Source organism: Pseudoliparis swirei, chromosome 20, assembly GCF_029220125.1.
Source record: "Pseudoliparis swirei isolate HS2019 ecotype Mariana Trench chromosome 20, NWPU_hadal_v1, whole genome shotgun sequence".
NCBI lineage: Eukaryota > Metazoa > Chordata > Actinopteri > Perciformes > Liparidae > Pseudoliparis > Pseudoliparis swirei.
This window is the reverse complement of record NC_079407.1, coordinates 23,314,482-23,338,391: the sequence shown is the minus strand read 5'-3', so window position 1 is coordinate 23,338,391 and position 23,910 is coordinate 23,314,482. Positions and strand designations below refer to the sequence as shown.

The 23,910-nt window shown below is 41.0% G+C and overlaps 1 protein-coding gene across 1 annotated transcript; it reads right to left on the bottom strand.

Annotated features, from left to right (window-relative positions):
* Window positions 1-16,100: 16,100 nt before the first annotated feature.
* calm3a (calmodulin 3a (phosphorylase kinase, delta)) lies at window positions 16,101-23,841 on the bottom strand. The gene is made up of 6 exons (XM_056440976.1): window positions 23,627-23,841; window positions 19,872-19,902; window positions 19,308-19,451; window positions 18,896-19,002; window positions 18,368-18,503; window positions 16,101-17,812 (listed from the first exon to the last, which is right to left on the bottom strand). Exons 1-6 carry the CDS (start codon window positions 23,627-23,629, stop codon window positions 17,784-17,786), a joined length of 450 nt encoding a protein of 149 aa, XP_056296951.1. The 5' UTR covers window positions 23,630-23,841; the 3' UTR covers window positions 16,101-17,783.
* Window positions 23,842-23,910: the final 69 nt, after the last annotated feature.

Genomic DNA, 23,910 nt, shown 5'->3' with positions numbered 1-23,910 from the left:
GGCCATTATGATGTAAGATTAAATAAAGAAGAACATCTTGAAAGAATCCCGACTGTCAATCAGAATGAACCGTTTCAAAAAGAAGAAGTTATTTCCTTCCTTGTTTCATGGTGTGCTCATGCGTAAAAAATAAAATAAAAACTATTTTTCTTTTTTTTCTCAAGTTAAGATAAAACCAAGACATATAACTGTAAAAGTAAACTATTAGAGATTGTATTGCAGTATATTAGCTATGGCCGACAACAGACAACAGAACTGATAATAAATAACAAAACACAGAACTGAAAGGGTTAATTCCTCGTTCAATTCCTCAGTGTTTTGTTATTTGTTTCAGTATTGGCTTATTTCACAAGAGCTCAGGAAACAATGTCATCCAATTAGTCTTTTTTCCGGATTTGCTTTGGCAGTGTTTGCTTGGTTTTAAAGAGTGTGTTTAAAATAGCATCTTTCTATAGTTTACGTTTCATCAAGCCCAACCTCGGTATATAGCCGAGAACACGGAGACCCGCCCGCTGGTTTCTGCTGGCTCATTGTTCATTTCTACAGATCCTTTAGCTGTTTGTGGACACAGCCTTCGAAGAGGGAACTCTTTCAAAGGTGTGTGTGCTCCGAGAGAGATTGCATACTTTTATATATTGCGCTCAAGGGTTAAGAAATATGCTGTCAAATAGTTGCGCAACTTGACAATAGCGGCTACGTAGCATAGCACGTGCTACAGTGAGGACGCTTTGGGGAAAGATTTATTTGGATTCTTATACTGAATAACAGGTAGAAATGCAACAAAATAAAAATATTTCTCATTTAATACACACATTTAATGACTCTAGATAGAAATGCCATCTTCTTTTCAAACAGATATAGATGCATATAGTAGTAAACACATTAAAGTACTCAGAAAGCAGGTTCACCAGAAGTTCTATCATATTAAAAATTGTAGACAGCGATAATGATATTTGAAGTACTTTATATTGTTTTATAGTTTACGGATCACCGTGAAAATATGTGTAATGTAGTGAAAAAGAGAAAAAGCCTTAAAAGGGAAATACATACTGTCCTTAATGTCCTACTTTATTACTACTTGCATACAAGAATACGGCCTGCTGGGCGACTCTCGATACATCAGTGAATACTCATTATTAGACATTCTTCATCAGTATTATTCAAATGTTTGAGGAATCAACCGTCACAAATATTCAGACATCTTACATCTGTCAATTGAGTCTTCGTTACCATGTTTCCCTTACAACACATTTTTAAATTAACACGTTACAAACTAAAACGGATCTAGAGATCCATTCAAATGTTTGTGAACACATTCCAACAAGAAGTGGACTCAAAATCCAAATCTGAAGTTCTCTGCTGTGTCATTTTCTAAATGTAACTGTTTGTTCCCATGAGAGCGACCTCAATGTCTAAACACGTAAGATGTTAAAGCTCGTTTCCATTGATCCGATTGACCCAAGGACACAATTACAGCCGCCAGCTGCTTCACATGGTTTCTCTGGATGGTGATAGTATTTGATTTACGTTTTTGGTGATTGTGTTACCTCCTGTTACCTGATTACCCCTCTTGTCGGTGTGGGAACAGGATGTGTCTGATTTCCCTCGTATTGTTGTACATTTTCACATCTTTATCCTTCTTATTGGTACATGTAGTTTTTAATATTTCCGCGGGATTTGTCGGCAGTGTATTGCTCGAACTTGTGGAAACACCTGTGTGTGTGTGTGTGTGTGTGTGTGTGTGTGACATTTAAAGCTGAATTATCCATTGGTAGAGTTGTTAAAAAAACACAATAACGGATCATTGCTGTGATGATATGTTCATTTCATTAATTTATTTATTTGAACAGGGACTGTACACATCAATCAACCCAGGGGTAAATGTAAATAAATGTCAGTCTTAGCTATAAGGCTAAATTTCAACCATGGTCCATGTGGCCAGATATTACAAGCCTTCACTAATGGAGAAAAAGGTCATCACAGAAACATCATAAAAAGCAATAAACATACAGGTTACGATCAAATACTGGCTTCATCATAAAATCCTTAAAAAAACCCATCATAAAAAGCAATAAGTACATACACATGTTGGTGGATGGATATAAAATGTCACAGGATGCAATCGTGAAAGTCCCTAGGAGCCGTTGCTGCTCCCCTTAATGGTTTCTTTTCATGACACCTAAAATAAGACGGCGCATTAATACAATAACCACAACCAAAGAAAATAAGGCTTGCATAGTAATTACATTGCATTGCTGCTGTTTCTACTCTCAGTAATTCTAATCTCTTGCTTCCTGTGGCCGTTATTGACCGAACATAATGATATTAGCGTAGTGCCAATGTTCTATTTTCCGGTTGGAGTAATGGAGATCAATTGTCCCTGTGTTTTACACTCTCTAAATGAAAGTGTTGATGCACAGTTACACAGCTGGTGGAGGGCGGTAGCTCGCTGGAACAAAGGCATGCAGATATTTGTTTTCATCTGTTTTTCAGTTTCATTTCATCTCTCCGGCCCTCATTCCCTCCCAAACAAACAAAGCTCTAATTTACCCGTTAATTACAACAAGAAACCTCAAATATATATATATATATATATATATATGTAGGTATGTGTATATGTGGGTATGTGTATATTTATGTATATGTATATATGTAGGTATGTGTATATATATATATATCTTTGTGTCCTGTTTTGTGTGTGCATGTCTATGTATACGTGTATGTAGATATATATATATATATATATATATATATGAAAAAATTAAGAAATATATGAAGAAAATGTCATCTTTTATCTTGTGAATCAATAGTGCAGATAATATATATATATTTATATATATATATACACTTACAGGACTGTCTCAGAAAATTAGAATATTGTGATAAAGTTCTTTATTTTCTGTAATGCAATTAAAAAAACAAAAATGTCATACATTCTGGATTCATTACAAATCAACTGAAATATTGCAAGCCTTTTATTCTTTTAATATTGCTGATTATGGCTTACAGCTTAAGAAAACTCTAAAATCCTATCTCATAAAATTTTAATATTTCCTCAGACCAAGTTAAAAAAAAGATTTATAACAGCTGAGTGTTTGTCAAGGCTCAGGAAACCCTTGCAGGTGTTTCGAGTTAATTAGACAATTCAAGTGATTTGTTTAATACCCTACTAGTATACTTTTTCATGATATTCTAATATTTAGAGATAGGATATTTGAGTTTTCTTAAGCTGTAAGCCATAATCAGCAATAAATCAGAATAAAAGGCTTGCAATATTTCAGTTGATTTGTAATGAATCCAGAATGCATGACATTTTTGTTTTTTTAATTGCATTACAGAAAATAAAGAACTTCATCACAATATTCTAATTTTCTGAGACAGTCCTGTATATATATATGTGTATATATGTTTATGTGTGTGTATATGTATGAATGTATATGTATGTATATATATATATTTTTATGTTTGTCAGAATTTTTTTTGATTTGTTTTATGTTAATATGTCTAAATGAATACAAAATGTAAGTGACAAAAAAAAACAAGACAAAGATGTGGATGGAAAGTGCAGGGGGGGGGGGGGGGGTTTACAGATGCACTGCGGATAAAACAAACCAGACTGCCATCTTTAAATACGCAGCAGGTGGCAAGCTCAAAAACAGACATACGAGCAGACCGGTGTGTGAACATACCGTACCAACCAAGACACGGAAGTCATCACATGCCGTGGTGGCTGGGTGTCGTTAGGATCAGCTGTGGAGGTGTGAGGGGGCGTGGCTCAGGGGAACAGGTGCCAGGAAGAGGCCTAATTGGCCTCAGGTGTGGGGAATCAGGTTGATTGTCTCTGTTCTATATATAAGCTGCAAGGGAGACGGAGGGAGGAGGCCGGCAGAGCAGACACGGAACAAAGTATCTTACCCAACGTTACGCTATACAACGTTACAAGTGTTTGTTGTTGATTGAAAAGGTGGATAGACGGGGTGACTCAAACGTGCCATAAAGATGAATGGATGATGGACTGAAGGTGATGGTGAATTGATAAAAGGGATGAATAGATAGATGAATGATTCATGGATGGACGAGGATCATTACATCAGATTGAAAACACACTGCACACTGCCCTTGATGATAGTTTAGAAAATGCTGACTGCATATGGAAACTGTTCTACTTAAAATGCATTGTCCTATGTTTGCCTACGTGTGTTTGTGTGTGTGTTTGTTTTTGCTGAGCCTGCCTCCCCATAATCGGGATTTGATTGGTCTGGTAAGCATCATTTTCTCCTCCAATTGAAACCCAGAGAGAAAAACCATGCTCCGTTCCACATATTTAATGAATGAGGTGTTGCATGTCGATCTCTGGCTTGTGATATCATGCACCAGCATCTGCTGGCTGATGCGAACTGGAACAAAGATTGTCAGCTTTTTTTTTAGGAATAGAACAACACATCATACATCACGTCCCACTGAGCGGGATTCACATGAAACGCAATCCCGAAACATGTGCGACCCGAGGGAGGTACGTGCTCTTTCTTGTAAAATTGAAAGCCGAATGTTCGCTGGAACGGAGACGAAAATCTGTAGAGAATTGAATTGATTATGTAAAGGTCACTTTTAACATTGTGCGTGATGAAATATTTTAAATATAGAGCCCCGTGAAGAAACTCTGGGTAGAAACATACATGTGTGTGAGAGAGAGAAAGTATATTTTATTCTACACACATGGTCCGATTGTCCATATTTGTTGTCATTCGTGTGTTGATCAATTGATACGAATAAAGTATGTTAGAAATGTTAACCAGGAAATTAACTAATGAGCTGTGCACGTCACAATGCGGAGATGTTTTTCCTTTCAGGACGTCATGTCCTTCTTCGTTGTTTGATCTAACTTTCAAAACACCAGCGATGCGAAGCAGCTTTTGGCTTACACAACGGTAAACACTGCTCAATGGGTCGACCCCGAGTGTAAAGACTTAAAATGGAGATGGAGATGCTGCCCATGTAAACAAGAGGAGACCACACAAACACACGGGTCGAAAAATACTTAGAATGTATTTGCCTGCATGTCAACAAGTTCTGTTGATAATTACCGTCGCATTGAAAATGCGGAAGGTTATGTTTGATCGCCGTGTATTTATTTATTTGTATGCGTGTTACTCGCATAACACAAAAAGTATTAAACCGAATCGCATGAAATTTGGTGGGATGATTGGTTATTATCCGGGGACCGTTTGATTAGATTTTGGGATCGATAGGGTCAAAGGTCAAGGTCATGAAAAGGTCAACATCTTCTTGAATCGCATGACATTTGGTGGGATGATTGGTAATAGCCCACTCCATGAACAATGTGCTTCTGGCAGACGAGCTAAATGAGTTCTACTGCCGCTTTGAAAGACAATGGAGCAGTCCTGAGACAATCCCCACAGCCCCACCAACAAGCCACAGACCATCAGCCCACCCTCCCCAGCCCATCAGGGGCTCACACCTCTGGAGCACCCTCCATCAACTCAGCGACGCCTCGTCATCCTGAGAGAGCGTCAACAGGCTGTTTAAAAGCAAAACCCCGCAAAGCAGCGGGCCCGGACCTGCTCCCCTCCACCCTGAAGCACTGTGCGGACCAGCTGTCTCCGGTGTTCACCGACATCTTCAACACCTCCTGGAGACATGCCACGTTCCAGCCTGCTTCAAGGCCTCCACCATCATCCCGTCCCAAAAACCCAAGATCACAGGACTCAATGACTACAGGCCCGTCGCCTGACCTCTGTGGTCATGAAGTCCTTGAACGCTTGGTCCTGTCACACCTCAAGACCATCACCGACCCACTCCTGGATCCCCTGCAGTTCGCCTACAGAGCCAACAGGTCTGCAGACGATGCAGTCAACATGGCCCTTCACTACATCCTCCAGCATCTGGACTCCCGAGGAACCCACGCCAGGATCCTGTTTGTGGACTTCAGCTCTGCCTTCAATTCCATCATCCCGTCCCTGCTGCAGGACAAGCTCTCCCAGCTGCACGTGCCCGACTCCACCTGCAGGTGGATCACAGACTTCCTGACCGACAGGAAGCAGCACGTGAGGCTGGGAAACACGTCTCAGGCTCCCGGACCACCAGCACGGGTTCCCCAAGGCTGTGTTCTCTCCCCTCTGCTGTTCTCCTGTACACCAACAGCTGCACCTCCAGTCACCAGTCCGTCAAGCTCCTAAAGTTCGCGGATGACACCACCCTCATTGGACTCATCTCTGGCGGGACGAGACCGCCTACAGGTGGGAGACTGACCACCTGGTGACCTGGTGTAGCCAGAACAACCAGATGCGGAACGCTCTGAAGACAGTGGAGATGGTTGTGGATTTCAGGAGGAATGCAGCCCCACCCGCCCTCTCATCCTGTGTGACTCCCCCGACGCTGTGGAGTCCTACCGCTTCCTGGGCTCCATCATCTCCCAGGACCTCAAGTGGGAGCTGAACATCGGCTCCATCTCCAAGAAGGCCCAGCAGAGGATGTTCTTCCTGAGGCAGCTGAGGAAATTCAACCTGCCAGGGAAGATGATGGTACAGTTCTACACGGCCATCGTTGGGTCCATCATCTGCTCCTCCATCACCGCCTGGCACCCTGCAGCCACAGCCAAAGACAAGCGCAGGCTGCAGAGCATCATCCGCCCGGCCGAGAGGGTTATCGGCTGCAATCTGCCTTCCCTCCAGGTCCTGTTCACTTCCAGGTCACTGAAGCGGGCCAGAAAGATTGTCGCCGACCCTCCCACCCTGGACACTCCTGTTCGAGTCCCTCCCTCGGGAGGAGGCTGCGGTCCATCATGACCACGACCTCCCGCCACACCAATAGCTTTTTCCCGACGGCGGTCGGGCTCATCAATGGACCCCGGGACTGACTGACTGTCACCCCCAGGACTACCACCTCTTCTTCCACCTTCCTCTCTCCTCCTTCTTCCCGCTCCTTCCTCTTCCTCCCACTCCTCCTCCCTCCTTGCGTTGATTGTTGTTTGTCATGTCCAAATGTTACACCTTCCACCAAAAAAAATTCCTCGTTTGTTTGTGAAAACATTCATTCTTTGGCAATAAACCTGTTTCTGATTCTGATTCTGATTCTGGAGGTGTGAGGGGGCGTGGCTCAGGGGAACAGGTGCCAGGAAGAGGCCTAATTGGCCTCAGGTGTGGGGAATCAGGTTGATTGTCTCTGTTCTATATATAAGCTGCAAGGGAGACGGAGGGAGGAGGCCGGCAGAGCAGACACGGAACAAAGTATCTTACCCAACGTTACGCTATACAACGTTACAAGTGTTTGTTGTTGATTGAAAAGGTGGATAGACGGGGTGACTCAAACGTGCCATAAAGATGAATGGATGATGGACCGAAGGTGATGGTGAATTGATAAAAGGGATGAATAGATAGATGAATGATTCATGGATGGACGAGGATCATTACATCAGATTGAAAACACACTGCACACTGCCCTTGATGATAGTTTAGAAAATGCTGACTGCATATGGAAACTGTTCTACTTAAAATGCATTGTCCTATGTTTGCCTACGTGTGTTTGTGTGTGTGTTTGTTTTTGCTGAACCTGCCTCCCCATAATCGGGATTTGATTGGTCTGGTAAGCATCATTTTCTCCTCCAATTGAAACCCAGAGAGAAAAACCATGCTCCGTTCCACATATTTAATGAATGAGGTGTTGCATGTCGATCTCTGGCTTGTGATATCATGCACCAGCATCTGCTGGCTGATGCGAACTGGAACAAAGATTGTCAGCTTTTTTTTTAGGAATAGAACAACACATCATACATCACGTCCCACTGAGCGGGATTCACATGAAACGCAATCCCGAAACATGTGCGACCCGAGGGAGGTACGTGCTCTTTCTTGTAAAATTGAAAGCCGAATGTTCGCTGGAACGGAGATGAAAATCTGTAGAGAATTGAATTGATTATGTAAAGGTCACTTTTAACATTGTGCGTGATGAAATATTTTAAATATAGAGCCCCGTGAAGAAACTCTGGGTAGAAACATACATGTGTGTGAGAGAGAGAAAGTATATTTTATTCTACACACATGGTCCGATTGTCCATATTTGTTGTCATTCGTGTGTTGATCAATTGATACGAATAAAGTATGTTAGAAATGTTAACCAGGAAATTAACTAATGAGCTGTGCACGTCACAATGCGGAGATGTTTTTCCTTTCAGGACGTCATGTCCTTCTTCGTTGTTTGATCTAACTTTCAAAACACCAGCGATGCGAAGCAGCTTTTGGCTTACACAACGGTAAACACTGCTCAATGGGTCGACCCCGAGTGTAAAGACTTAAAATGGAGATGGAGATGCTGCCCATGTAAACAAGAGGAGACCACACAAACACACGGGTCGAAAAATACTTAGAATGTATTTGCCTGCATGTCAACAAGTTCTGTTGATAATTACCGTCGCATTGAAAATGCGGAAGGTTATGTTTGATCGCCGTGTATTTATTTATTTGTATGTGTGTTACTCGCATAACACAAAAAGTATTAAACCGAATCGCATGAAATTTGGTGGGATGATTGGTTATTATCCGGGGACCGTTTGATTAGATTTTGGCATCGATAGGGTCAAAGGTCAAGGTCATGAAAAGGTCAACATCTTCTTGAATCGCATGACATTTGGTGGGATGATTGGTTATTTTCCGGGGACCATTTGATTAGATTTTGGGGTCAACGGTCAAGGTCATAAAAAGGTCAACATTTTCTTTTTACCATAGCACGGTCAATTTCTATCCAATTGGCATGCAACTAATGCCCAAATGTTCATAATTCAATGCCCAATCGTGTGATATGCGAAGGTATGCGCTCTACCGAGTGCCCGTTCTAGTTGTGTTATGTGTTAACCTGAAGATTAGGAAGTCTGTATTTACCATGCTCACTTAATCTTTCCATACAGTGTAGTATGTATACGTACTGGCCGACATCTTGATCACTTAAATTAGGCACCGGCTGGTTGACCCCTCCAGCACTTTGAAGAAAGCACTTAAGAGAATGTGCTCGCTCGCTATAGATTCAGGATATTGAACATGAGGCTACATTTAGATGTGTTTTTACGGCAGATAACATTGGCTGTGCGGGAAATCGAGGTGTGCGGTTCCAGTTTCCTGCAGAGAACGTAGCCTACATGTATCGGCTCTCAAACAACAAAATGAAGTCGCTCTCCCTCCGCGTGTGTGGTGTTATTCAAGCGTCTCCAGCTAACGTGAGATAAGCTAAAGTGCTAGTTAGCTCACGTCCGCTGCTCCGGACCGCTCTGACACGGCCGGGTTACAGCCGATCACGCCGTCCTGACCTCCAGCGTCATCGCAGAGAGCGCGCATGCTTCAGTTCCCCCCTCAGGTGAACACCGTTAGCTCTGTACGCACGTTGGCCGTTGTTTGCACTTTTAGCATTGCTAGCTGTCGTCGCCATGTTGAGAGCCATTAAGAGGCAATCAAAAATGTTGCAAAACTCATATCTTGCACCTTTAAAAAAAATTTTTATATCACAATAAAACCAGGAATGTAACTTTTTTTTAGCAGTACATGAAGATGCTTCTTGTTACCTTTGCATTGCACGGTCAATTTGTATCCAATTGGCATGCAACGAATGCCAACATGTTCATAATTCAATGCCCAATCTTGTGATATGTGAAGGTATGCGCTCTACCGAGTGCCCATTCTAGTTACTCTGTGTTTTGATTAAAGCAAAGTTCAATAAAATAAACAGTAAAAAAAAGACAACTTATCAGTTCACCTATTACAGACTTTATTTAAATGATGTGCTTTTTGAAGAAGTGCATGAACAAACTATTTACCCGAATATGGTAATATAGAGTTTTGAAAGACATTTGACAGGCATTAAGTAACACACTCAAAGATACGGAACAGTGGAAATCAACACAGACAGACACCGCTTTCCCAATCCTGGAGACGACATGACAGGCCTGCACTGACTCATTTGACTTGTTTGTTATTCAAACATTGGAAGATATGTTCTCTGCTATCAGAAGTTGTTATTTCATGAGATTTGCTTGCTGTAGTCTGTCTAAACAGATCTCGCCTGGCAAGGATGTCGTCTGAGACTATCTCGTTCCACATGCCGAAGGAAAACTACGATGCCAAACTCACGCACATATCAACATTTGATTTTCTCTAAACAGCACATTTCCAAATTGAACTGTATTTTAGGATTGTTAAAAGAACAAAACACTTTAAATTATTTTAATTTCCCAAACATCTTTTGTTGGTACAGTTCCCCACAAAAAACACAACATAATATTAAAATAATTTCTTCCATAAAAATGAGAATTTGTAAAGAAAAACAACTCGCATTATGAATCATATTGCAATATTAATACATTTAAAAATCACAATTACATATTTCTTCATCACTTTTCATGTTTACCAATAAATGCAACATAATGGATGCTTTAGAGGAGAGACTGTTTGAAGCGGACACTGTTTGTGAAATTCATTATCAAGACCTCAAAGACTTGAGAAGAGATAATGGAGGCCGTGGGATGAGCCAGGAAGAGACGGCAGGTTTTTGCGTGTGTGGACATTTGGAGCACTCACACTATAAAAGCTTCAGCCGACAGATGTAGAGAGAAAACACACGCTATCTAGTCCAGTTAGTTTGAAGCGTATGGAGGCCATGACAAATCCACTAATCTATGCATTATAGGCAGAGAGATTACAAAATAAAGACACAACTTAAAGAGACAACACTTCCTTCCCCGGTTCTTCAAGAAGAAGAGAGGTTACAACCCGTGGTTCCTCTTTCTATTCGTGTTGAAAGAAAATAAGTCCTCACTTCTCTTTCAATGTACCGGTTATTGAAATGTAGGTGCTCAGACACTGTCATTCACACACACACACGCACACGCACGCACACACGCACACGCACACGCACACACATATACATATACAGTTCAGTTAATGAGTTCTTTAGTAACCTAATGAGTTCTTTAGTTACTAAAGAACTCATTAGGTTGCAAAAGCTGTAGAAAATGAATGTAACATGAGTTGTTATACAACACCAATATATAATATATATATATATATATATATTTATATATACACTACCGTTCAAAAGTTTGGGGTCACTTAGAAATGTCTTTATTTTTCAAAGAAAAGCACTGTTTTTTCAATAAAGATAACATTAATCAAAAATCCACACTATACATTGTTAATGTGGTAAATGACTATTCTAGGTGGAAACGTCTGGTTTCTAATGAAATATCTCCAGAGGTGTAAAGAGGCCCATTTCCATCAACTATCACTCCAGTGTTCTAATGGTACAAAACAGTTATGCTGGTGATATAAGCTATACAACTGGCCTTCCTTTGAGCTTGAAGTTTGAAGAACAAAATTAATACTTCAAATATTAATCATTATTTCTAACCTTGTCAATGTCTTGACTATATTTTCTATTCAATTTTCAATTAATTTGAAAAATAAAAGTGAGTTTTCATGGAAGACACGAAATTGTCTGGATGACCCCAAACTTTTGAACGGTAGTGTATATATATATTCACACACACATACATATACAGTTCAGTTAATGAGTTCTTTTGTAACTAAAGAACTCATTACGTTGCAAAAGCTGTAGAAAAGGAGTGTAACATAATGAGTTGTAATACAACACCAGTATTAAAAATATATATATACATATATACACACATACATGTATATATACAGTTCAGTTAATGAATGTGCATCTTGCTTGAAGATCTCCTTGAAATGATACACATCACTTCATTTACCACTAGTCTTTCAGACCATGAAATGGAACGATCACCTCTGACCACATTGTAGTTCAGAGATTTGCATCAGACAACAATGTGTCTAGTATTAAGCGGACATCTGGTCTCCATGCAGTGCGAACGGATGTGTGTCTTTCTAGAGACATTTCCAGAAAATACTAAAGGGGGGGGGGCATCCCGGTGGACGAGTGGTTAAGATGGATACCACGTAACCGCGGCTGCGTTGCACGTCATAACCCTGTTCTTCTGTTACGGGATCCCTTTGGTCTCGCCTAGGGGACGAACGCACGGCAATCAAAGAATGTGAAAGAGTCCAAAGTTGAAGTAAAGTTTGAACAAGATGGGTTTATTGAAAGAAAAAGGTTCTCCATGGTGGTGCTGAACAAATAGAAACCAGTATAAATAAAATACTAGGCCAGGGCCCTATTCCTCGTAGCTGGCTAACGTAGTTAGCTGGATAATTTTCATTTCTTCGAGATCGCCAAGATCCGATATCACGTCATGACGACTTCCTTTAGGAGCGATATCGATCCTGCCCACAAGGAATCATTTATTTACCTTCTGGAGCATCAAAACGAGGTAGATTTTTTTAATGAAAATGCTTTCACAGCATTAATGTGCAGGACATCATATTCCTCAAATTACGTTGCTATAAAAACAATCACATGACAAGAGGGGTCATGGACATTGCAATTGCTTTCTGTTGGATATTTATGTACTGTACAATACCCATTTACTGTACAATACTCGTGTAGTATACAATACCCATGACATTTTAGATGATCTGTGACTCCACCTGCCTCATAACAAATGTCTGGGCTCCGTCCACGACTCCAGAATATTGTAGAAAAGGATTAAGGTGGACTCATGAGAAGAATAGAGAAAATCAGACAATTTATTTTCACTGCTTCAATTGATTGAATTTCTGATTATGAATAATACATACACACACAGATTCACACACACAGATTCAAACTCCTATAGTTCTATATGGTCATCTACACATACATCTATATACACATATACAGTACATGACACATAAGTATCTATTAATTTGTATAAATTCGATCATATTTGGGCTTGTTTGTATCTATTTATCCTGATAATTATTTTGGATCTCATTGGATGATGCATTCCAGCAGGAACATTTAAAGAAATATAATCGGATTGATTGGGGTGATGAGGCACTAAAAATGAGCCGAAACATTTTCCCAACACTTATGCTGCGATCTTTCCGGAAAAAACCCCTCAAAATAGAGGGTGTAATGTGTCTAGACAAAAAATAACTGTGCCCACCACAAAGCATCACAACACCAGTGTTTGTGTTAACAGGCACAGAACAAGACAAAGTGTGACACCTCAGGGGTCCTCGGCTGCTGCTGATTGGCCAGCCTGAACTCGGTGGAAACCCAGGAACAGCACGACCGGGCTGCACAGGTGGCAACCAATCACCTGATTGGCACCGGAAGACAAAAACAAAGGGAGGGAGAGAGAGAAAGAAAGAAAGCACACAGGAGGGGAGAAAGCACATACATCCTCATGTTAGGACTCCTAACAATTAGATCTCTTTAATCTAAAGCTGTATTAGTAAATTATTTTATATAATTGTATCCTCCTGACACCTGGTTGAGTCATGAAGAAGATGTCAGCCTAAATAAATCAACTCCTCCAAGTCATATTAATATTCACATTTCTCACCGGCCGAGGAGGTGGAGTATAGCAGGTTTTTTGTTTTTTACTCAAGTCGATGAATAAATCCTAAACCTGAATTAAACTTAAACTCATTTGAAAGCCTTATTCTTAGTATTTTTCATCCAACCTGGAAAACATTACAGACAATTATATTTGTTATACTGTCCCAGGTCCATATTCAGAATTTCTATCTGAATCTTTTGAGTTTCTATTAAGTTTAGTCCTTAAAACTGAGAAGGTTATTAGGAGATTTTAATATTCATGTGGAGGATTTATCCTGGAGAGGGCTCCTCCGTTGCTTTCCTGAAGGTTTCTTCCATTTTTTTCCCAGTAAAAGTTTTTTCCCCCTGTTTTCTTGGGAGTTTTTCCTGATCTGATGTGAGGTCAAAGGTCAGGGATGTCGGATGTGTACAGATTGTAAAGCCCTCTGAGGGAAATATGTTATTTGTGATACAAAATAAACTGAATTGATATGAATACATGTGACACTTTCCAACAACTATCCAATACACACAGGAATGGCAAAAAGGATCTTAAAAGATAAGATTGAGGTGTTTTCATAATAGATATGTTGGTTTTCACATCTGACACAACCATCAAGTATGCGTGAACATATGTCTTCATCTCAAAGGCAAAACCTGCACATACATATATATAAATATATTTATATATAAATATATATATATAAATAAATACATATAAATAAATATATATATAAATATATATATATATATATATAGTGCACTGGTGCCTGCATCCCATTTTAAAGCATGCAGCAGCTAAAGTGCTTTCTTGGATGCAGATAAAACATTATGGGATGGCCTCTCGGACATCCTTCAGACAGCCACTGAGTTATCAGTTCACTAAAACAATTGGAGTAGATGGCGGTTTGAACAAAAGTTCTTGCAGAGCCTTCTTAACGGGGGTCAGGGCGTCTCAACGAGTCGTGAGATGATTAAAAAGGAAAGCACATATCATATTTCTGCTGTGCAGTTTTGTTTTAATAATGGGTTCACAAGACCACAAAAAAAGACGGGAACCACTGTTGTAGAGGCTGTCTTTATAAAGATCAGCTCGGTTTTGTTGTTGATGCCAGCTGGAAATGTGAGAGGAAATGAAATGTAACCAGGGATGCCGTGTCTGTATATAAATAATGTAAATAAAACACACCTTAAAAACATACTCTGTGTATCTCCAGTACGTTTGTTTCAGTAGAAGCGGGCGATTAATTATATATACCCAGCGGTTATTGTGGTATGTAATGTGATCTTAAAGTGACACGACACACGTGATATGGAAACTCTACAAACAGAACAAAACTATTATTCCTAAAATAGCAACATACTCAGCACGGCAGAGTTGACATACTACTCCACAACCACTTAGCCCAGGTAGATAATGAGAATGAAAAGGGCGGTTCGGTTACACGCGTAGTTATGGATCGTGGGTGTGGTGCACCCGAGCAAACACATTATTCCAGACAATACACATCGCGTGCACACACGTACACTGTTGTGTCTTTATGCTCTATGTATAAAGTCACTGTTATAGTTGTATACTATTCGTGGGTTATCTAAATCACTGTTAGATACAAATGCACGGAGACGAGGATGCAGCACAAGTTAGATCTTTTACTCGCGGGTTAATCACACACAACTCCCAGGCATGAACAAACTATCACCGAACTCTGTAGTGATGACAGTCGAATAGAATCGAGCACCGAGTGCTCGATCCAATATACCACATACAAGTCATATTTCGAACTAGCTGGCGTAAAACCAGCTAAATGTACTTTTCTCTGGCCTCAGCCTCACAGCGCGTCCCACATGAGACACACTAGTTAGAGGCTGTTGAAACAACTCCAAGTGTTGACGTTATGGTGGAAGCTTTTGTACCATATCATGTTTAAATGTATTTAATTTTTATAGATGTGTATGAAGTCTAGAACTCGACGAAGTGAACCTTTACTCGTTAATCGTGTCTAATTACATCAGCATGTGGATTAAAGACGTGGTAAACATAAATTTAGTTTAATCTATACTTTTGCATCAAGTTGTAATGCATTTACTGTACATATAAATGTAGAAATGCTGCACCTACATCAAATAGTAGTGGATTTAAAAGTAACACATATCCCTCTGAAATAGTATAAAGTAGCATGTACAAATACCTCAAGCAGTACTTGAGTAAATGGATGTCGTTGCTCTTCATACACTTCCTGCTGAGTATGCTCCCGTTTCATAATTCATTTTCCTTATCGACTTAACCAATTAGCACATCCAATCACATGTACCTGCCCCAGAGAACGCCTCATTCCATTGGCTGTTGCCCGTCAACTGGAAGGCGAGGGCCCCTTGTTTGCATTTGTGTGGGTGAAAGGTCACGACCCCAGCTGACCTGGATTATCACTGGCTGCAGTATAGCGTCTCATGAGCCACTAAATATAGCCCGAGCCTGAGATAGTTCCTCCGTTAAGAACTAGAGGGACTTGGCCTGACCCAATCTGAGACAGACTGGAGAGGATTAGCGCTCCTTCCTGGCCAGGGGGGGGGGAAAGACATATTGCAACACTGAAGACAGGATGTGTGTAAAATATGAATTCACGTGACATTAAAAAGATGATAAAGTGAAATGCAGGTGAAGTAAAGCTCAGTTTATTGATTTATGTAAAATATCACATCTTTACATTTTTTTGAGGTACCTTCAGAAGCTAACAGTCAATTAATTTCCCGACATTCCGGATCAAAAGGTTAACTGATTTAAACGCCTCAAGCGGAGCAGTATTTTAAGTTTCGTGCTCTGAGGATATCAAACGATACCTCAGCTAACCAGCTTCTTAAATTTAGGCGACTGTTCAAAAGCCAAAAGCGATCTGACTTCCGAAGATGAATTCTTTGCTACACCTTTTCAGCCACATCTTAAAAGTTCCACTCCGACGGCCCAAATAAAAAACACATCACGCCCACCAAACTGTTTGTTGTGAATATTATGTATTTTAGTTTTCCCGTAAAAGCGGCAAGCAGATTGAAGTTTGAACCACTGGACTGGTCGAAGATCAGACACCAACACGGACAAGGAGTGTAACATACGAGTTGTCATAGCAACAGCAACAGTTGGTTTCTTTTTCTTCTACAGCAAAAACCTTTTTTAATATCCACACAGTTTATATACCAAAGTGTGATTATGTTCAACTGCATGTACTTTTTATACGCTATTTTATTAAGTTGTATTATTTTCTATTGAATTACGAGTCTTGCGAGAAGGTCGAGGCGTTTTAGAGTATTATGGCAAATTTCAAAACCCCCCAAAAAAAAGGGAAAACATATCACAGGTCATTTACTACAACAATTTTACGATACACTAATATATATGGATATATTTGGTGACCAAAAGTTGTCATTAATACATTAATAATTGAGAACACATTCATAAAGCATTACATCAATATTGTATCAACAGGATATCTGAACGTTGCAGAACAAATATATTAACTGCAGTCCAGTGCAAGTGTTGTTTTCTCAATAATCCTCCTGAAGCAATATCAGATACTAGTGTCTCCACTCAGCGCTGCAGGCACGCCGTCACGCCCACGACTCACAACCAGACGGCATGTCACCCCCAAGAGGAGAACACCGTCAGCACTTCTCTGCCTCTCGCTCTTCTCTGAACTCTTCCAAAGGTATTGCAACCGCAACCGAGCGCCAGCGAACGCCCAACACCGCAACTATTTGCTCTTGCAATAACCAATAGTGACACAAATGTTTACAGATATATAGCGATATAGTAATGTATATACCTCTGGTGTGTGTGTGTGTGTGTGTGTACACGGTCTGACCGCTGGTTCTGACCAGAGCCTCCTGGTTGGGAGAAGAGGCCGCCTCAGAAAGGGCGCATGCAAGAAGAGGACTTAATTCAGCGACTAGAGCTCTTTGTTAAATATTGGAAAGGATGAAATAGACATTTCTCGAGACCAACTGTGGCTCCAATCCTTCAGCCTTTTCAGTGTTGCTCCTCCCTCGAAATTAAAATCAGGAGCTGGGTGACTCAGCAGAAACCTGGTCTGAAGTACGGGGCCTCGGCCCTCTTAAAGCTCGGCCCGTTAACTTCTCTCGGGATTATTCTGCTGGTGTTTGCTAAACAGATACCGTAGAGGTGGATGTACTCAAGTGCCAATTGTTTTAATTCTAAAGTGATTTTTTTCTTTTTGGGGGTGGGGAGGGGGCGTTGGTTTATCATCTGATAATTGTTCTTTTTTTTTTGGTTCTTAAAAACAGTGATCTGAGGAGGACAAGCAACGTTGAGAGAGATGTCAGAGTTCTCTTCACTTGGCGGTCATCATCTGGACAAACTCTGTGAACAGAAAACGATGCGTCAAAGAAAGACGCTACAACTTTAATTCGGGTACAAGAAATTGTTAAAAATATGCCGACTGGCCAATCCATGTCATTTAATTTGGGGGTATATGGTACTGGTGTGATGACTGGGTAATTACTCTGTAGCGTGACGCAGGTGTGTCTTCATACAGATGTACCAGATGTACGTGTGTTTGGGTACATATGTAGACGTCTGGCTCGGCAAAATGAGCTGAACTCTTTTTATGTATTTATTTTCCTGCTCCTCTAGGTGGGTGTATCAGTGAGAGGGGTGGTGGGTTTGTATATGTGAACAAAAATATGAAAAACAATGGCAATATCAGTTAGTTTACCGTGTTATGTACCTAAAAGAATATGCAAACGCCTTTCATAAAAGGATATTTTGCAATTGAAATAACAATACATGTGTTCCTTAGATTCGAGTAAAACACAAACAGGGAAAACAAGTCAAGAGAAGAAATGCTATCAGCCGCAAGATTGTAATTTGTGTTATTAATATAAAAATCACCAACAAAAAACAAACACATCTCACCCTCATAGTTGACTTGACCGTCTCCGTCAATGTCGGCCTCGCGGATCATCTCGTCCACCTCCTCGTCGGTGAGCTTCTCCCCGAGGTTGGTCATGACGTGCCGTAACTCTGCTGCACTGATGTAGCCGTTACCGTCCTGCCAACGGCCAACAGAGGAACTATTGTGAAGCTGAATCCAGTGTCCTACTACGATGTTTTGGTCAGCCTAACGTGATTATCTTTGTCTCATCAGCACTAAAGTGTTTGACTATTCTTCACTAACAGAGGCCACTCCTTCAGCCTCACCTGGACTTAGAGCTCAATGTTAAACATTTGCTCGAGCTTATTGTTGATCGAGCAGACACCAATAAAAAGCCTTTGAATGGACTAAAGTGCTGGAAAACATAAGTGACCATGTCACTCTAAACATACTTGAATATATTGAACATGTTTGTCCTTTCTTATGGGTATGGAAAATAGATATTTAAAAAGTCCTACTTCAGTTGCGTGGTGCTGGTTTATATGTGCGGCGTAGTCAGTCTTACGTACCTTGTCAAAGACTCTGAAGGCTTCTCTGATCTCCTCCTCACTGTCAGTGTCCTTCATCTTCCTGGCCATCATGGTCAGGAACTCAGGGAAGTCGATGGTCCCGTTGCCTACGCGGTTAAACAAAGAAAAGAGTCAGATTCTGGCACATCGCATCGGTAACAGGGAGGGATAATCTGGCAGACGATTACAGTCACCAGGGGAAAGTGTCACATTTCTAAAGGATGATATAAATTCTGATAAATTAAAAGTGCTTCAGCTGATGCACTAAATACCTCCAGAATGCATATACTGGTGGAACTTTCCAGTAGTTTAATGCCAGACTAGAGGAACACGTGACATGAAGATCACCCCCTGAAACGTTGGCAATTATAAGTCTCAACAAGTGTGATTTCCTGGTGCTTTTCATCCTCACCGTCGGCATCCACCTCATTGATCATGTCCTGCAGCTCCGCCTCGGTGGGGTTCTGTCCCAGGGAGCGCATCACGGTGCCCAGCTCCTTGGTCGTGATTGTGCCGTCGCCATCCTTGTCGAACAGCGAGAACGCCTCCTTGAATTCTGCATTTACAGAAAGAAAGAAAGAAAAAAAAATACATGAGTACGCCACGAGCATTCATGGCGGTGCAGGTCCTCCACTTTTAGTTTTGAAAGAACGTTTTAGTCTGAATAGAAAACACATGCGGAGCATGAACAGGGTCTGTGACTAATTCAATGCTCGGAAGGAACAAAACCTGTGGGATACGGACTGACGATACATTACAGCCCGAGTAAAAACACTGGGGCACTGTCGAACATGTCTGTGCAAATGCGAGCTTTACATGCAAGGTGTCATCCTGCGACTCTAAACCTTTCATATTATTGATTTTTACTATTCAAATTAAAATTTCTGATCACTTAAATCTATTAAAACACTCTAGTTCCGCAGGTGTAGTGGAGAATTAGTCCGCTAAACCGTAAACAAACCAAAAATGCACTCACCAGCAATCTGCTCCTCAGTCAGCTGATCAGCCTGTTAACAAAAGAATAAAGACATTAAAATAACACCGATATTCAATCATGAAAATGATGTGTTGAGCAGCCCTGTTAATGCTAATTCTGCATTTCACAATTGTGTTTCTGCCACACTGCTGTTCTTTGTGAAGACGGAAACTACAGATTTAACAGTCACTTTTCATGCCTTCATTGGGTGAGTGTTCGATAATAATAATAAAAAGATTAATTTGGGATTAAATCTTCCGGTACAATGATTAACGAGATAAAAGCTTTGGGTACGCCTCATGAGGAGCCCTTCTCTGTTAAATCAACACACAGATCGGTGCAAATGGACTCTGAACAAACCAATTAAAGTCAGACTGATATCTCACAGCTGGGCCAGGTAACTGTATCTGACCCGGAGGTAAAGAATATACTTCAATATGCAAAGCTAAAAAAAAAACACAGCCAAATACTGTTCAACCTCACCGTCCTTTATGAGGAAGGTGCTGATTGAATAATACTTTCTCTTTGAAAGATGATCCGTCATAAAATACCAGACTTGGTAGTAATAATAACTTTATTTATATAGCACCTTTAAAAACAATGTTTACAAAGTGCTCCACAGAGAGTCAAAGCAAAACAAGTGGAATAGCAAGAAACCAATATTACATTTAAAAGTAGATATTAAAAATAAAATGGAAAATAAAAAAATTAATTAAAAAACCAAATAAAATTAAAAACAGACTAACTAAATTAGGGTGTAAGAGCCAAATGCATCATTTCATTTGTTAGAATAATTTAGTTTTAAAAGATTTTAAAAGGTAACTGAATATAAATCCTTTTCATTATGATATGAAAGAATGTTTAGTTTAACATATATCATTTAGTATTGTATATTAAAGTTGAATAACTCGTCAGAATGCATGCTCCCAATCAGGTGACGTCACGTCATTAGAACACCTGCGTGTTGGACTGTCAGTGCTGATTTGAGCTCAAAGATGTTAGAAGCAACATAGTTGTTTGACTAAATGTCATCATTAGATACAGTAATTTAGTTTTATCAATGAAAAACACTGAATACTATTTAACACAGAGACTAAGATCAGCGCGAGGATGTAATCCAAACCCGCTGCTCTGACGAGTGCTTTTACTTCTGCATGACACCCAACTAATTTTCAACTTCATCCGATACGTCACGTTGCCGTCTTCTCTCGGTCTTACCGGGCCTGTTCAAGTCAGTCAACATGCCCACTTCAGGCTGAGAAAGTGCGAGGAGGGACGGGTATAAATACCTCTCCGCCCGAAATACACACACCTGCTATAATTAGTGAGACGCGAACAGGGTCGCCAATGTAGCACACTTAATATCACCATAACTCACCACTGCATCGCATCGTTTTCTACTGAGCAGATGTGAGGCTGGTTTTATCATCGTCGACAAACCCCATGCGCCAACTGTTGCTTTACAGCAGTGGCGGCTTTGTGTCCTTTGTATTGTCTGGAAATTATATTTTAAATGACTTGGAAACAACTGGCACAGCATTAACTGAACTGTGGCACCCAATACAGGGTTCTTACACATTTTGACCGATGGATTTCCAGGACTTTAAACCAAATTTCCATGACTAAACTGAAATCTCAGTATAAACATGAACACTGTAGAAATGTTGCGTATTGAGGGCGTACGCCGGCTTATATTTTGAGCGTCTTTCTTTAAAAAATATTAATTATTTCAAACTCGGCGTGAATGAGATGTGATTTTAACAAATTTCCATGACTTTTATGATTTAAGTTTTTTCCAGGACTTTTCCAGACCTGGAAATGACCATTTTAAAATTCCATGACTTTTCCAGGTTTTCCATGACCGTACGAACCCTGCCAATAACACCTATAAGCCTACATTAATATAGCGCCCACTTGGGGCTCATTTATCAGAGTACAGTCAAAAGTTGATATTGAACCCATAGAGTTGGAGCAAATCCATTAAATAAACAATCTTGTTTTAATCGTCCATTTGCTCTGGCACCACACACACACAGGAATAAATTAGTTTCTTAGAAGCCCTTGCTTTTTCAAAGGCAAATAGATTAAAGCTAACATTTCTGGAGCTCGGCGTGTCGGTAACGCCACGTGTTATTCGAGTCGAATTCAATGAGTCACCGTGTTGGTTGGGGAGGGGGGTTAAAGACGGGGAGCAAGACATTACTGCAGAGTCTTCACCCCGTCCACTGCCGAGCGATTCAGCGGTGCTGAAGCAAGCGGTGTCTGGATCACAGTTCAGTGTCAGGAGATATATATATATTTTAAAGACTGCTGTGAAAAGTACAATAGTATTTCTGCTTTTCAAGTAATCCGTAGGCACAAGATCACATTGCCCTTTCTAATTGTACTTTACTTTGTTTTCCCCCTGTATATTTAGTCTTAGTATTTAGTTTTTTAGTATTTAGTTTTATAATTATTTTTATTAATGCTCTGATGTGCACCGCTGCTGTGATTTTTGAAATTTCCCCACTGTGGGACGAATAAAGGTATATGTCATATCATAAATAAAACTATAAAACTACAATGGCTGGTGGTGATAAAAAAAACAAAAATAGAAATCATAAAGACAAGCATGTGATTTGATAAGATATGGCGGTGTCTAACACAGATCACACTTCTGTTCTTTCACAATACATAAATATACATTTATATCCGCAGTGCACCCTGAGTATTCCCATGTGCGAGGGTGCACTGCGGGTCCCGACAGCCTCCTGCACCAAGCATGGTTTGGTCCAATGCGGGGGGCGAGGGGGAGGGGCGGGGCGAGGAAGAGGATCATCCCGCAGGAGCAGAATGCGGTTCAACGTTATGGCGCAATACGTAACAGTGGAGATGCATGGTGGTGGTGCGAGAAGACGTAGTCCCAACACATGTTGCAACATGGTCTCCATACATTATGACAAACATGTTTGGTGTGCAGAAAAACGCCACCCGGGAGCTTTTACGTAACCGCAAGCGGTGGCGACTACAACCTTTTTTTGTCCTCGCTTGTTGCGCATGTCACTATACACACAGCAACGAGAGGTACACCATGCCGGTGTTGCAGCGACGCGTTAAAACGTTTTAGTAGCAACGGGTTTTCATATCCCTCTCGAAATATTTACGCCACGTTTCGAGCTCCAACGTTAACACTCGGAGGGTCTATTTTTACACCGCGCCTCCTTCAGCACCACGCCCACTCGAAAAGTGCCGGAGTCCAAATAAAACCATGAAAACCACGCAAACCTCGACCGGAGCACACAAACGGTTATTAAACCACATTATGCACAAAGCACCGCATCGGTCGATGAGACATTAGTGCAGCAGACGACGGGCCGCAAGGCGACGTGTAGCGGCACGTCACGCGGCGCAGAGGATGACTGAGAATAAAGACCAGTTTCCTCCGATCCACCGCGGAGGAAATTAACGTTATTCAGAAACCCGGTGACCGACACTGCGACGGCGGATGGCCCACGAAGTGATAACCGCTCCCCGCTAACGCGAAGTACACGTCCACCGCGTGTGGGTTCCTCCTTCCGTCTCAGGCTAGCTTGTAAAAAACATATAAAACACGAGATAAATAGTCAGGCGCACTTTACGTTGTGTTACTATAAATAAAATAAAACGTTGGCGGAGGATGTGGTTTAACGCTATATCGATTAAATTAGCGGCTGTTACTTTGGGTTTGAAGACGGCGTAGCCGCAGCTAGCTAACAGAGCGAGCAGACGGTACTCACCATTGTCCCGTTGACGTTTCAAAGCTCCGCGAAGATGACGAAACGACCAGTGAACGGCTTCGTTGTGACCTCGATTGGATGGCGGATACTCTTGATAAAGCACTTCAATTAAATCAAACTTTATTACGGTGTGTGTCTCGGGAAATCTGTGGAGAATCTGTATCCCCGTGTTGCACCAGAGTGGCCCGGAAACGTCAATCCAACGACACCGGTGGGCTCTGCCTCTGTTTCTGCTCTGTATCCCTCCGCCTGCAACGTTACAGCTTTGGTCCTCCCCTCTTAAT

Coding starts and splice junctions, on each gene's coding strand:
- calm3a (XM_056440976.1), bottom strand. Junction 18,504..18,895: donor CCTTCAGAGTCTTTGACAAG/GTACGTAAGACT, acceptor GGCCGTTGGCAG/GACGGTAACGGCTACATCAG. Junction 17,813..18,367: donor CGGTCAAGTCAACTATGAGG/GTGAGATGTGTT, acceptor TTCTGTTCACAG/AGTTTGTCCAGATGATGACC.